We start from the raw sequence: 13,986 nt of genomic DNA on the forward strand, positions 1-13,986 counted from the left end.
GCCCAGTATCGCCCCGCCCCGCGCTACCGACGGTGTTCGCTGCGTGATGGTGTACAGGAGAGGCGCGGGATGGCTGCTAAAGGCTTAAAATGGGTTTTTGAAAGGGGTCGGAGCGCCATGAAAACATACGGCATCCTGCTCCTGCTGCTCTCTGACGTTTTCCTCGGTTCTGCACACGGTGGGACTCGCAGTGGAAGCGCTAAACTTCACTGTTATCATCGCTGACCAGCAGGCTAACGCTGTTGTGATGTCTCGGCCAGCGTTAGCGTTAGCATTAGCATTAGCGCTACTTCGGTTGCCTTTAGGCGCTTCTCCTCTGGCACTACTGTGACTATTCCTGCACTAATAGTGTCAGTAGCTGCCTTTTAATGAAGATACGTGTATAAATACCACTTAATTATTACGAATTTGCAGCAACAATGTTTTTCCAGGACATGGCTACGGTTACCATGCTAGTTAACACCTAGCTGAAGTCAGCTGCTCGTTCGAATTTCCCCGTTCCGCCTTAAATGATGCGGCAGTCACGGTTAGGCTCGTCAGGCGTTATAGTCATCACACGCTATTTAAGGTGGAACGGGGAAGTTCGAGAAGGAAGCCAACTTTAGTCTCGTCTAAGTAACGTTAGCCAACAAGACGTGAAGTTGTCACGCCACTGATGTTTTAAAGCTTATAATGTGATGACTTTTGCTCCGTTATTCACACCATTTGTGGACACAGCCTGTGCCCAGAGAATCTAAACCAGGGTCTCTGCTCCCAGTCTGCAGCGTTTTCCTCCGATTACTCTAGATTTTTGGAAAAACGTTTGTCCCTGTCTGTTTTTCCAGGCTACCTGAGCTCTGCACATGTGGGTCAGGAGCCTGCTTACACCCCTCAGCACAACCCTGCGATGAGCGGTCCAGCTTTGTCAGCTCCAACATCAGGTGGGCTTGGTTTTCTTGTTTCCATCAATTAGATCTCTCACCACAATAGCATGCATTACTACACTCATTGTCCATTTTATCAGCTCCGCTTACTGCATAGCTGCACTTTGTAGTGCTGCAGTTACAGACTGCAGTCCATCTGTTTCTCTGATGCTTTGTCATCCTGTTCTTCAGTGGTCAGGACCACCATTGAGCAGGTGTTATTGGGGTAGTGGATCATTCAAAGCGCTACAGTGACACCAGTGTGGTGGTGGCGTGTTAGTGTGTGTTGCGCTGGTTCGAGTGGATCAGACACAGCAGTGGTGCACATTTTGAACACTCACTCCACCCACTGTCCACTCTGTTAGACGCTCCTACCTTGTTGATCTAAAGTCAGAGACAATAGCTCATCTGCTGCTGCACAGTTTTGTGTGGGTGCGTTTCTTCTCTCTTTGTGAGTTAACTTCTTTCAGAGTCTACAGATGTTACTGACAGTTACATAGCCAAGTGTCCAAGTGGAGGAGCGTGCAGCAAGTTACCTGCGGACTGCTTCGCCTGTGACTACCACCACAACTGCAGTTATGGCAAGCCAGCCAACTTCACCTGCAAGGTCAAGGACAGAGTACAGTGTGCGGTGTGTATGCTAGAAATAATTAAAAAAAAAAAAAAAAAACTTCTTTTAAATCTATGATGTTTTTTTTTTTTTTTGTGGTAGAAATGTTCCAAAGCGAATATATTCTGTCCTGTATACATTTCACCTATAATACTTGATGCTCTGAATTATGAAGTTGTTAAGGATTCAGAATATAAATATTGTCACATCCATGCCACAAGCAAGTCATCACACTTTGAAATGATGTTGCATGAAAGTAGGAAACTAAAACACTTAAAATCAGCATTAGTTAGGAGAAGTCCATCCATCCGTCCGTCGTCATCTACTTTTCTGAGTCCGGGTCGCGGGGGCAGCAGCCTAAGCAAAGAGGGCCAGGCCTCCCTCTCTCCCGCCACCTCCTCCAGCTCTTCCGGAGGGATACCGAGGTGTTCATGGGTCATGGGTCTTCCCCGGGGTCTCCTCCTCATCGGAGGTGTCCAGAGGCCATCCTTACCAGATGCCCGAACCACCTCAACTGGCTTCTCTCGACGTGGAGGAGCAGCGGCTCTGCTCCGAGCCTCTCCCGAATCGTTGAGCTTCTCACCCTATCTCTAAGGGAGAGTCCAGCGACCCTGCGGAGAAAGCTCATTTGGGCCACTTGTATCCGCGATCTCGTTCTTTCGGTTACTGCCCAGAACTCGTGACCATAGTTGAGAATTGGAGAGTAGATTGACCGGTAAATTGACAGCTTCGCCTTCTGGCTCAGCTCTCTCTTCACCATGAAGGACCGGTATAGGGTCCGCATTACTGCAGACGTATTACTGTCAACCTCTCTCTCCATCCTTACTTCACTCGTGAACAAAATCCCGAGATATTTAAACTCCTCCACTTGGGGCAAGAATTCACTCCCAACCTGGACAGAGCATTCCACCCTTTTCCGACACTAGGAGAAGCGTTGGCTTGCATTTAGCAGCATTCATATTTCGACTATTAAACAACCTTGTAACTTGAAAGCAAAAGAGTACAGAACAAATTTTCCCAAAAAGTTACATTTACAGCATTTGGTTGACTCTCTTATCCGGAGCGGCTTACAATTTGATCATTTTTACACAGGTAGACGAAGGTAGTGTTAGGAGTCTTGCCCAAGGACTCTTATTGGTATAGTGTTGGGTGTTTGCCCAGGCGGTGATTGAACCCCAGCCTACAGTGTGGAAGGCAGAGATGCTACCCACTACTCTATACCAACGCTGTACTATGCTATACTTGTTTTCTTAGCAGATAGCACTGCATTAGAGCAAGCCAGCAACATGAATTCATGTCCATGTTTTTTTTTTTTACCAAACAATCCATGTTAACACAGACTAAGATTTGCTATGTGGTCTCTTTTGCACTGCTGTTTTCTTTGATTCAAGCTTTTAATAAATCGGAGATGAACACCCTGGCCATAACCTGGATGCACATTAACAATCCGAATGAAATTCCAGTTGTTTTCATGCTCTTCTGCACTTGCACAATATTCTAAAGTGGTTCCTGCTCTGTGTGGTGTATCCCTCAGGACATGTCAGAGAGGAAGTTTAACCTGACCGTGGATTGTCAGTTCTGCTGGCAGCTGGATCCGTCTAAATACCGCTGCAACATCTCAACCGCATGCATGACCGTGTCCTGCCCCCGCAAACGCTACAACACCACCTGCAAGGTGCTGGACCATGTCAACTGCATAGGTGTGGATTCTTTTTATCTATGTGATTGTGATGTTTGCCTAGATGACAATTTCTGCAAATTCTGCTAACCCTAACACACAAATTCAGTTTTTATGAGGCCAATTCTAAAATATGGTTTTATATATATATATATATATATATATATATATATATATATATATATATATATATATATATATATATATATATATATATATATATATACACACACACACACACACGTGTATTTTAGATCTGCACAATTTCCTGGGTTAAAAGTAAAATATTGTTCCTAATATGCTAAATATTTCATTAATGTTTGCTCTGTTTTTATTAGTGTACGTGCTAGAGATGCTGTATCGGTATCAGGGTTGATATTTACGTAGTTCGCTTATTGGATATATATGACAACATGGAAATGTGTTGGAGCTTCCCGTGTGACCACAGAGAACAGACCACAGAGACACTATGGCATTATGAGAAGTGTAATATACTGAGTTAGAGGGTGTCACAATAACTGGGAGAAGAGGCGTATTTAGCTTGAACAGCAGTGTTACGAACACAACAAAAAACCATTGGAGTGTTGTGGTGGATGATATAACTTGCATCCACCGCCTTCCAAAGAAGAGGACCTGCGTCTGTGGCTGAAGGCACTAAATTTAAAACGTCCACCCAAACCTCCATACGTCTGCTCTTACCATTTTGTTGGGGTGGAAACCAACTCCAGAACACCCGTTCCCAGAGAAATGGCTCAGTTATGAAGCTCCAGTGAAACGGACACGTCGGGTGCTTGTGAGACGGCGGGAAAGTAACTAGCTTTTCCCCTCTGCATGGCATGTTACCGGAAGAAGTATGAGGCAGTGCTGGCTAACGTCATATCCAGTTGAAAGACAACGTCAAATAAACTCACAGGACTACATGTGTGAGAGAAAGGCTGCCTGTCAGTGAATTGTGCACATCAGCATAACACCGCCCCATAAAGCTATACAAGCTTACTTAGCTACCTTCCACAGTACTTTAGGAAGATCATGACTGCATGATCTTCCTAAACTGGTGACACAGGAACACTCGCCTCCACAGATCCCACAGATTGGCTTTCAGAAATATAAATTCACCCTCTTACAACCTGCTTACAAGTACAGAGAGTACAAAATAATTGAAAATGTCGCCATAGGTAACCTCAGGCCACCTTTTCATCTCATCCACCCATTGTGTCATGAAGCTTGGATGAGGTAGCATCCCACTCAAGGTCCTTATTTTGTTTGCTGAAGCTAGGTAGCCAAGTCACTGACCAGAAGTTCTAACACAAAGACGGAAAAACGTGAATAACGTAACCAACTGGTTGGTTAGTGTAGTGGGTAACATCTCTGCCTTCTATGCTGTAGACTGGGGTTCAGTCCTCTGCTTGGACAAGCACACTATAGCAATAAGAGTCCTTGGGCAAGACTCCTAACACCACCTTCACCTACCTGTGTAAATTGATCAAATTGTAAGTCACTCTGGATAACAGCGTCAGCCAAATGCCGTAAATGTAAACTTCAGGCTGTAACTGAGTGAGAAATTAATAGTAGATGTTGGTTTGACTAAAACGCTTTAGTCTGGAAACGCCGAAAAGCAAGAGTGTTACTTGTAATGTGTGTAAGCCAGCGTGCCGAGGGGTGTAAGTGTGGCTGTGTCATACGGTACAACCAGATTAATCGAGCACCTGCAGAGGTTTCACGTGAAAGAGTACCAGGAGTTCATGCTAGCTAACACACAGGACGACACCACCAGGCAGAGACTCTCACTGACGCTTTCCAGAAACGAGATGAACTTCCAGCAAGCTGAAGGGATCCCAGAGAAGTTGCTGACGTTTATCATACTTTATAACCAGCCGCTTATAAAGGTGACTGGAAGATTAAACACCTTAAACTCCTTGAGTTGTATATCGGAATCGGATTGGATGTGGAGAAATGTGGACCCATCACTAGGACGCACTGATTGAAGATAACCCATCAATCCAGTGACTGATGTAGCCTTAAGAATCTGAAGCAGCTAGCGTCTGTATTATGTGTACTGATTGTTCGTTAATGGTATCAGTTCCTGTAAAATGTCAATTAATGGCTCAGAAACTGCATATGGATGCTTCTCTCTCACATTTGTGGTAGATATGAGGTAATAGAGATTACTAAGAGTTTCTCTTAGTCGCTCCCCTTTTATCACAGCTACTTTTATATTACGGGTTAGATTTAAAAATTCTCTTGTGTTAGTAGTTATTTGGCCATGTGATTCATATATCAAATCAAATCAAATCAAATTTATTTATATAGCGCTTTTTACAACTGATGTTGTCACAAAGCAGCTTTACAAAAATGGGAATCACAGCACAGAGAATCAGACAAAACACTGAACATAATATACAGAATATACAGAACCCCCGTGAGCGCTGAGGCAAGGAAAAACTCCCTCAGAGCTGGAGGAGGAAGAAACCTCGGGAGGACCAAGACTCACATCTAAAGGGGGGACCATCCTACCACTGGTCAGACAACTTATAAGTTAAACATTGAAAAGTCAATTTTACATCCACGCAGTTCTAATATATTCAGGTGTGTATAATCAACAGTGGAAACAATTAGAGTTCATATAGATTTGGATGTGATCTGTAGTGGAGAAGCTGCGTTCCAGAAACTTCCATCAGTCTGGTCAATCAGGGGGACAGGGGGACTTGAGGGTGGGACATCCATCAGTATTGGGCCGGACCGGTGGACAGTCAGTAACTCGGAGGAAGGAAAGATTTAGGAATTAGTTTAGACTGGATTTATGAAGAACAGAAAATGTAAAAAATTATCAGAGTGTGACTAATGACTCCGGCAGGTCTGAATATGACAGCCTAACTAAAGGGAGAGAGCCAGAAGGTAACATAGACACGGAGGCTCCCTGAGACACTGGCATTCACCCACTCCACCGTCCACAAACCTGAGTGACTGCATGTAGTGAGTGACAGCAGCACCAGCATCTCAGTTTACCCACAATTCACTATGTCCATGAACCCCTGGATCTGCAGCCTTATCTAAAGGGAATTAACATTAACTACCAAAAGCTAAACTAAACAAGTAAGTTTTTAGTCTAGACTTAAAGATTGAGACTGTGTCTGAGTCCCGAACATTATCGGGGAGATTATTCCAGAGTTGGGGCGCTTTATAAGAGAAAGCTCTTCCTCCTGCAGAGCTTCTCTGAATTTTGGGAACTACTAGGAAGCCAGCACCCTGTGATCTAAGTAATCGTGGTGGTTCATAATAGGAGATAAGGTCTCTCAGATACTCAGGAGCGAGCCCATGTAGGGCTTTATACGTTAACAGGAGAATTTTATAGTCTATGCGGAATTTGACTGGAAGCCAGTGAAGAGCTGATAGGACTGGACTAATATGGTCAAATTTTCTAGTTTTAGTAAGGACCCTGGCTGCAGATATATTGCTGTGGCCAAGGTCTAAAAGCTTTGTATGTTGTTTGTACTCATTAAGAGGAGCATCAGCCCATTTTAAGGCCAAAGTCAGAGACATGTAACCGTATTCTTGTGTGCAGAGTATTAAATAGAATTCAAATTGAGTGTAAACAGCTGTACATTAGAAAAAGAGAGCAGACTCAGATTCAAGCATCACAGCCTAAACCTTGATTGTTTACTGGTAAGGCTTCTAGCAGACGACTCTTAATATCTACTGTTGTCTTAATAACTACTGCACTTATATTGCTCCACTCTATTTTCATGCACTGTTCTCCTTTGGGCATATTGCTAAGAAATCATTCAGACTTTTTTTTCTTCCTTTCTTTCAAGCAGCTTAAAGGCACAGTGTTCAGAGTAATGTGGGTGGTATTATAGTCTTAGAGCCATAATAGCGTCCCTCTTATGTGAGGAAGCTCTGAATTTGTCATTAGATGAGCCACAGGGTCGATAAAAGTACAGAGCTTTTTGATTTGATATTAAAGGGTAGAAAATTTAGAGTGCATGCACTTGTGGTTTCTCCATTAATGTGCAGAGGCAGGCTTTGATTTCATTGTGATAGGCAGTTTGAAAACGTAGCTGGTGAATAGTCAGGAAATGTGGCAAGTCCTAGAACAAGAATAGTGCCATATCTTAGGAACAGGAATGTAGTGGAGTCAATCTGAAGCTAAAAAAATTGCTTGCAACTTTGACATATTTGGTCATGTCTCTCTTGTCTGATTAGGGAAAAGGGAGTTTCAGAAGCGTCTGTTCTGCAACTGGACTGGAGGATACAAGTGGTCTACAGCACTGACTCTCAGGTAATCCACTTGCTTGAGCTTGTTTTCTCCCCTCAGCTGGAAAAAGCTACTAGAAATTGCAAATTGTTCCATTTCTATAAAAACATAAGTTTCAGCCTTTATGTCTTTTGTGTAGAAAGTGGGTGAATGAGTCTTTTGTTAGAAATGGCAGAATACCACTTTGTGTTTTCAGATTTTCTGAATAATACTGAAGCATCGAGTGTTGTCTGACACTGATCTGATATTTCTTCTTTCGCTTTAAAAAGGATGGTTTTTCAAGGGTTCTTTAGTAACCAAAATGGTTGTATAAATAGCCTTGAACACTCAAAGAATCCTTTGCATGATTGCATCGTGAAAAGTTGTTCAGATTGGTGGAGAATGTGCTGTATATGGTTCTTCACCGCTCAGGCATAACATATTGACCACCTCCTTGTTTCTACGCTCAGTGTCCATTTTATCAGCTCCACTTACTGTAAAGCTGCACTTCTGTAGTTCTACAGTTACAGACTGTAGTCCATCTGTTTCTCTGATACTCTGTTAGCCCCTTTTACCCTGTTCTTCAGTGGTCAGGACCCCCATGGACCCTCACAGAGCAGGTACTATTTGGATGGTGGATCATTCTCAGCACTGCAGTAATGGTGGTGTGTTACTGTGTGTTGTGCTGGTACGAGTGGATCAGACACAGCAGTGCTGCTGGAGTTTTTAAACACCTCAGTGTCGCTGCTGGACTGAGAACAGTCCACCAACCAGGAATATCCAGCCAGCAGCGTCCTGTGACCACTGATGGAGGGCTAGAGGATGATTAGCTCATACTGTACAGCAAGAGGTGAGCTGTTGTCTCTGGCTTTACATCTACAAGGTGGCCCAACAATGCAGGAGTGTCTAATAGAGTGGACAGTGAGTGGACACAGTGTTTAAAAACTCCAGCAGCGCTGCTAACACTCACTAACACACCACCACCACCACATCAGTGTTACTGCAGTGCTGAGAATGATCCACCACCCAAATAGTACCTGCTCTGCGAGGGTCCATGGGGGTCTTGACCACTGTAGAACAGGGTAAAAGGGGGTTAACAAAGTATCAGAGAAACAGATGGACTACACTTGATTATGATTAGAATTTAGGAGTATATGATCTGCGCAGCTGATAAACAGCAGACTGTAATTATTATTATTGGTCTGTTTGGAATTACAGTCAGTAGTTATTGGTAACTCGGTGCCCCATTTTGCTCCATGAGCATGTAGTAATACACTGAAAATGGGAAATGTCAGCAGTCCTTCAGTTTCATGGCTTCAACAGAGGACACCAGACTTGAAGTTTGCTGAGGGGGGAAGGCACTAAGCAGTTTTGATATTGCTAATCTTATTAGTCTTGTGAGTACGTATCACTGCAGTGATCTGATTAGCAGAGGGAGCAGGTATTTTAGGGCCAGTGTCCTAGACATAAACAAGACCTACTCTTTAACTAAGTTACATTACCAGTGGTAAATCACCATCATCACTGCCATCTAGGCTTAGGCTTAATTTCAGCCTTGAGTGGCTCTTACTCGAGGCTGACTCGATGGCTGTTCAGTAGATCAGTATTTTGTTCCTGTGGATGGGCAGTGTAGTGGCATTTTATTGCTATTGTGGATAAATTATGTAGCAGTACACTTTTCTTAGCATATTGTGGACACGCCGACTAACCACATGCTTCGTTATAAAGTGAGCATAATTAAGCCTGTTTAATTGGATTTAGGGGGCAACAGTGTGTAAAACATTTATTATTATTGTTATTATTATTATTATTATTACCTTTGGCAACCAAAGGTCCTTTCTGTGTGGAGTTTGCATGTTCTCCCAGTGTCTGTGTGGCTGGTCTCCCACAGTTCTCCCATAGTCCAAAGACATGCAGTCAGGTGAACTGGAGATGCTGAATTGCCCCTTGGTGTGAGTGTGTGTGTGTGGACTTGCAACCTGCCTTCTGCCCAGTGAGTGCTGGCATAGGCTCTAGCACCCCCGTGACTCAGGAGGACAAACAGCTTAGATAATGTGTGTGTGTGGGTGTGTGTGTGTGTGTGTGGGTGTGTGTGTGTGTGTGTGCATTATAGTATATTTATACGTGGCACTATTTTGTCTGTTCCAACTTACTAAATCTCAGTAAAACTAAATATGTTGATGTATGTCATGTATTCGGAGACATTCTTGAAGCATTGTGATGAACTATTTTTGCTTTATTGTCCACCCAAATCTCCTCAGTACTTGCCAGTAATGTATAGAAAACCAGAGATGATGTTATCGCCTCAGCAATAGCTTAGCAGTTCTCACTCTGGAGAAGCAGCTGGCTCTGTTGCCTCTTTCATATTATTTTTTTACCTTTTATTGACCTAAATATGAAGGTAATCTCCAAAGAGATTATAAAATATTTCTGTTTTCTTAACTTCAGATATATCAGATAAACCTCTGTAAATGACTTTGTTTACATCTTAACCATTTAATTATGCAGACATGTTGAAAAATTGGTGGAATTCCCCTTTGTGATATTGTATGATTTTCAAAGGGGACGGAAAGGGGAGAATGTCATTATACAAGGCGAATTGTTTTGTTTTTGTAATTTATTTTTATAATAAATTCTGTATCAGTACATCCCTAATTAGCATAATGATGCTGTTTGAGCTCTATTCTGGATTTTTTTTACCATGTCTCTTTGTCTCATGCAGTATCACTTTGGGAGGATTCGGTGCTGACCGCTTCTATCTGGGCCAGTGGAGAGAGGGGCTGGGCAAACTCTTCAGTTTCGGGGGGCTGGGCATCTGGACCCTGATTGACGTCCTGCTCATTGCCGTAGGTTACGTGGGGCCTGCTGACGGCTCGCTCTACATCTGAGACTTAAAACTGAAAACACAAGTGTCTCAAGGTCTCCAATACCGGCTTGCTCAAAGACAGTGAGGATTAGGCCGTTTTCAAGCCTGCCTGAGTGACTTCATAGTTGTCCGCATGATTCCCAGTCCTGCTAGCACACGTGCGAGCGTCCAAACTCCCACTGCTGTCGATTCCCATCTGCTTGTGCGGAGGGCTCTGGCTCATTGGTTATGCGCTCAGCTCCATGTGCTGCGGAGAGAGGAGGCGGCAGCGGCCGGGGGAAATCTGCGCCCTTCCACGCTCCATGCTGCACACGCTGTAGCGAGAAACGCATGTGAACTCGGAGGCTGTCAGGAGTCGTGTGACTTTTTTTTCCCGGGCCCATACAGACTCTGAGGCTTCAGAGTGAAGCCTACAGACGTGTAATGACCACTTCTGCGTACCAGTACAGGGAAATGAGGTAACTGTAATTGCAAAAGTAGCCGGACAGACATAAATGGACCCGTCTCGCAGCCGAGTGCTGTTTCCTGTAGGAGTCATGAAGTCTTCAGGTCTGCGGATGGCTTTTTAAGTGTCTTTTTATTTTGAAAAGGGATAAATACTACAGATGTGTCACTTGTGGATATAAGCACACAGTGTAACATCACAGCTGTACATAAACACAGTTAATTGTGATGGTTATCTAGATAGAAACTACATTTGTGTCACCACTACTTTTTTTTTTTTTCCTCTTTTTTTGAATTAAGGCTTATGAAGGACTTGACAAGAGCCAATGATTGTGACCACTGCTTCAGTTGTTTGTTTATTGTTACTCCGTCAGTTGCTATTGAGATAGATGGCAAGGTCATTAGGTTTCATGATTGAGATGTATTTGTTCCGCCCACCCAGTTACATAAATTTTGAGAGAACCTTGACCAATCATGTGATGCACGAATGGGATACAAGGCTAAAAATAAACCATATGAAACTGCAAGCTGCACTTTTTCTTTGGTCAGTGCCCAGAACTTGGTCCTAATGAATTTCAGTCTAAATCAGGGAGCCCAATCTTGCAGGGTTTAGCTTTAACACACCTGAACCAGACAATGAAGGTCACAAACATTACAGCCAGATAGGTCGCAAATTGAGCTCTCCAGGGTGGTAGATCTCCACGACCAGGATTGTTCACCCGTGTTTTAAAGGGACCACAAGAACAGCTGGAAATCAGAGAATGAAATTAATTAATTAAGAGACCCTTATTAGTCCCACAACGGGGAAATTTCACCTCCGCATTTAACCCATCCGTGAAGTGAAACACCACATACACACTAGTGAGCACACACACACTAGGGGGCAGTGAGCACACTCGCCCGGAGCGGTGGGCAGCCCAATCCGCAGCGCCCAGGGAGCAGTTGGGGGTTACGTGTCTTGCTCAAGGACACCTCAGTCATGTGCTGTCAGCTCTGGGTATCAAACCAGCGACCTTCCGGTCATGAGGCTGGTTCCCTAAACTCCAGCCCATGACTGCCCCATTGATGGTGTCATTGATGGTGGTGTCATGTTTCTTCCACATTCAGTTAAGCTTTGTTTTAATTGTCATGAATGAAGTCTTGTCTAGAACAAAATTGCCCGTTGTTTTTCCATATTAAAAATCCCATTTAGTCTAAAATTAGGCTTAATCTGGCTTTTATAATGGAGGCAATGGAGCCAGTCATCTACTGAAAATGGTTATCAGTGAAGAATCACTGAAGGCATTTTAGTTTCTTCAAGATCTATGATTTAAACTTGATCCGTGTTCACTATAAGCAGATTTAGCAGGAAAGAATTGTAAATAAATTTCTGCTAAAAGCTAAAAATATTCCATGGTTGTTGCTTGCGAATCCTTTTTATAGTTATCTACATTATCATCACACTGAAAATGGGCTCGTGCGCCTGTGAGGACCAATTTACAACCACAGGAAGGAGGTGAAACCTGACTCATGTCTCTGTAACGCTGAGTATTCTCCCTGAATACTCTCACAACACAACACTGAGCTATAAATACGGTCCATGAAGAAGCTACAATGGTTGCGGCTAATGTTTTTTTTTTTTTTTTTTAATTTAGCTGTCTTAATGGTTCTTTTCTGTGGAACAGGCTGGCGTGCATCAGTAAACCCTTCATGTCCCCCGGGATCGTGCCAGCGCTGCCGTTTGGAAGTGATGCTCACAGAGTGAACATGAATTCCACACGTGCTTTGGCTCTTCAACACAGCCTGACTCGGTTTCTCGCCCTGCTTCCTGGCACTCTTGCTCCAGCACTGATGCTCCCTCCATCTGACGCAGGTGGTCCTATGAAGAAACCTTCTAAAATTCCTGTTTACTTCTGTGCACTTTATCTCTTAAATGCCCTCCCAGATGCACTAATCAGCCAAAAGTATGTGAATACCTGTTTGAGCTCATTCCAAAACTATGAGCAGTAATATGGAGTTGACCTCCCTTGTGGCCTCCACTCTTCTGGGATTTTGGAGTGTGTCTGTGAGAATTTGAGCTCAGTTGAAAGCACATTTTGTGAGGTCAGGTACTGATACTGGATGAGAAGGCCAGGCTTGCAGTTGATGTTCCAGTTCATCCCAAAAGGGATCGGTGGGGTTGAGGTCAGGGCTCTGGAATTCCTTCACATCAACCTCAGCAAACCATGTCTGTTTGAAGCTCACTTTGGAACTTTGTTCTAAGTGATGCCACAGAGGATAGGTGGTATTTACATGCTTGTGGCCTACCACTTCATTGCTGAAGTGGTATTTCACAATAGCAGCACTTACGGTTGGCTAGGGCAGATGGAGCCGGGCAGTAGTTGTCTATGGAAAGTGACTGGCAGTGTGCTTAATTTGATAGGTGTGGCTGAAACACCTGAACTGAATAATAAGAAGGGGTGTCCACATACTTTTGACCTTACAGCTTATAGTTACTGACCAACTTGCTCTCTCATCATGGTAAACGAAATGACAAATACTTTTTAGTGACAACCTTTATTAGAGAAACACTGCCTTGTTCTCCAACATGCCTGAGATTCTTTGTTCAGGGGAAGCAGTTCCCTCGGGTTAAATTACTATTTAGGCTTTTAGCGGTCATTTGTAAAATAACATGTTTGTTCACTTTTTTTTTTTTTTCGCCATTTTTAGTCAATGCTTAGCACAGTACGCCTCTGCCCAGCACTTGTCAGCACCACTGAACATTGAAGGCGAAGGTCCAGCCCCGTCTCTGCCGAAGTACAAAATAAATAAAGCCAGTTCCATATTTTTGGCTCATTTTTTACAGCGTTAACTCTCTGTGTACGTGCACATTTGGCCCTGTTGTAGGAAGGAATCAATGTCACTTGGCCTGTTATCAGCATTACTCAATCCCTCCCACTCTCTTCCCACATGCTCCAGCACTCCTTGCACCTCAGCTTCTGTGGTCAGTTTTCTCCTGTAATGGTTCCGCTTACTGAATCTGGTGCTGGTGTAACGCCAAGCGGTGCAGTAAACCTGAACAGGCACTGGCTGAACTTAAGTCAACACAAAGTTGCCTTGAACAAGTTCAGCTCAGGACATGTTAAACTTCACCTTATCTGTCCAGAAGACCGTGTCCCAGAACTCTTTGTCCCAGAGGGTTTTTTTTCCTCCCCCAAATGGAATGTAGCATGTCTGTGTGTTTGAGGGTCACCACTGTTTTGGATCCTGTGGTAAACCCTCTGCAGGTCATTT

The 13,986-nt window shown here is 43.7% G+C and overlaps 1 protein-coding gene across 2 annotated transcripts; it reads left to right on the forward strand.

Annotated features, from left to right (window-relative positions):
• Positions 1–11,261, forward strand: tm2d3 (TM2 domain containing 3). 2 transcript variants are annotated; one of them, XM_037540120.1, is made up of 6 exons: positions 1–178; positions 825–920; positions 1,382–1,533; positions 3,047–3,212; positions 7,394–7,469; positions 10,147–11,261. In XM_037540120.1, exons 1-6 carry the CDS (start codon positions 70–72, stop codon positions 10,310–10,312), a joined length of 765 nt encoding a protein of 254 aa, XP_037396017.1. In that variant the 5' UTR covers positions 1–69; the 3' UTR covers positions 10,313–11,261. The 2 variants fall into 2 exon arrangements, with proteins under 2 accessions (XP_037396017.1, XP_037396016.1); XM_037540119.1 differs by having other exon boundaries at positions 2–178; positions 1,373–1,533.
• Positions 11,262–13,986: the final 2,725 nt, after the last annotated feature.

Source organism: Pygocentrus nattereri, chromosome 7 (genome assembly GCF_015220715.1).
Source record: "Pygocentrus nattereri isolate fPygNat1 chromosome 7, fPygNat1.pri, whole genome shotgun sequence".
In the NCBI taxonomy this organism is placed as follows: Eukaryota; Metazoa; Chordata; class Actinopteri; order Characiformes; family Serrasalmidae; genus Pygocentrus; species Pygocentrus nattereri.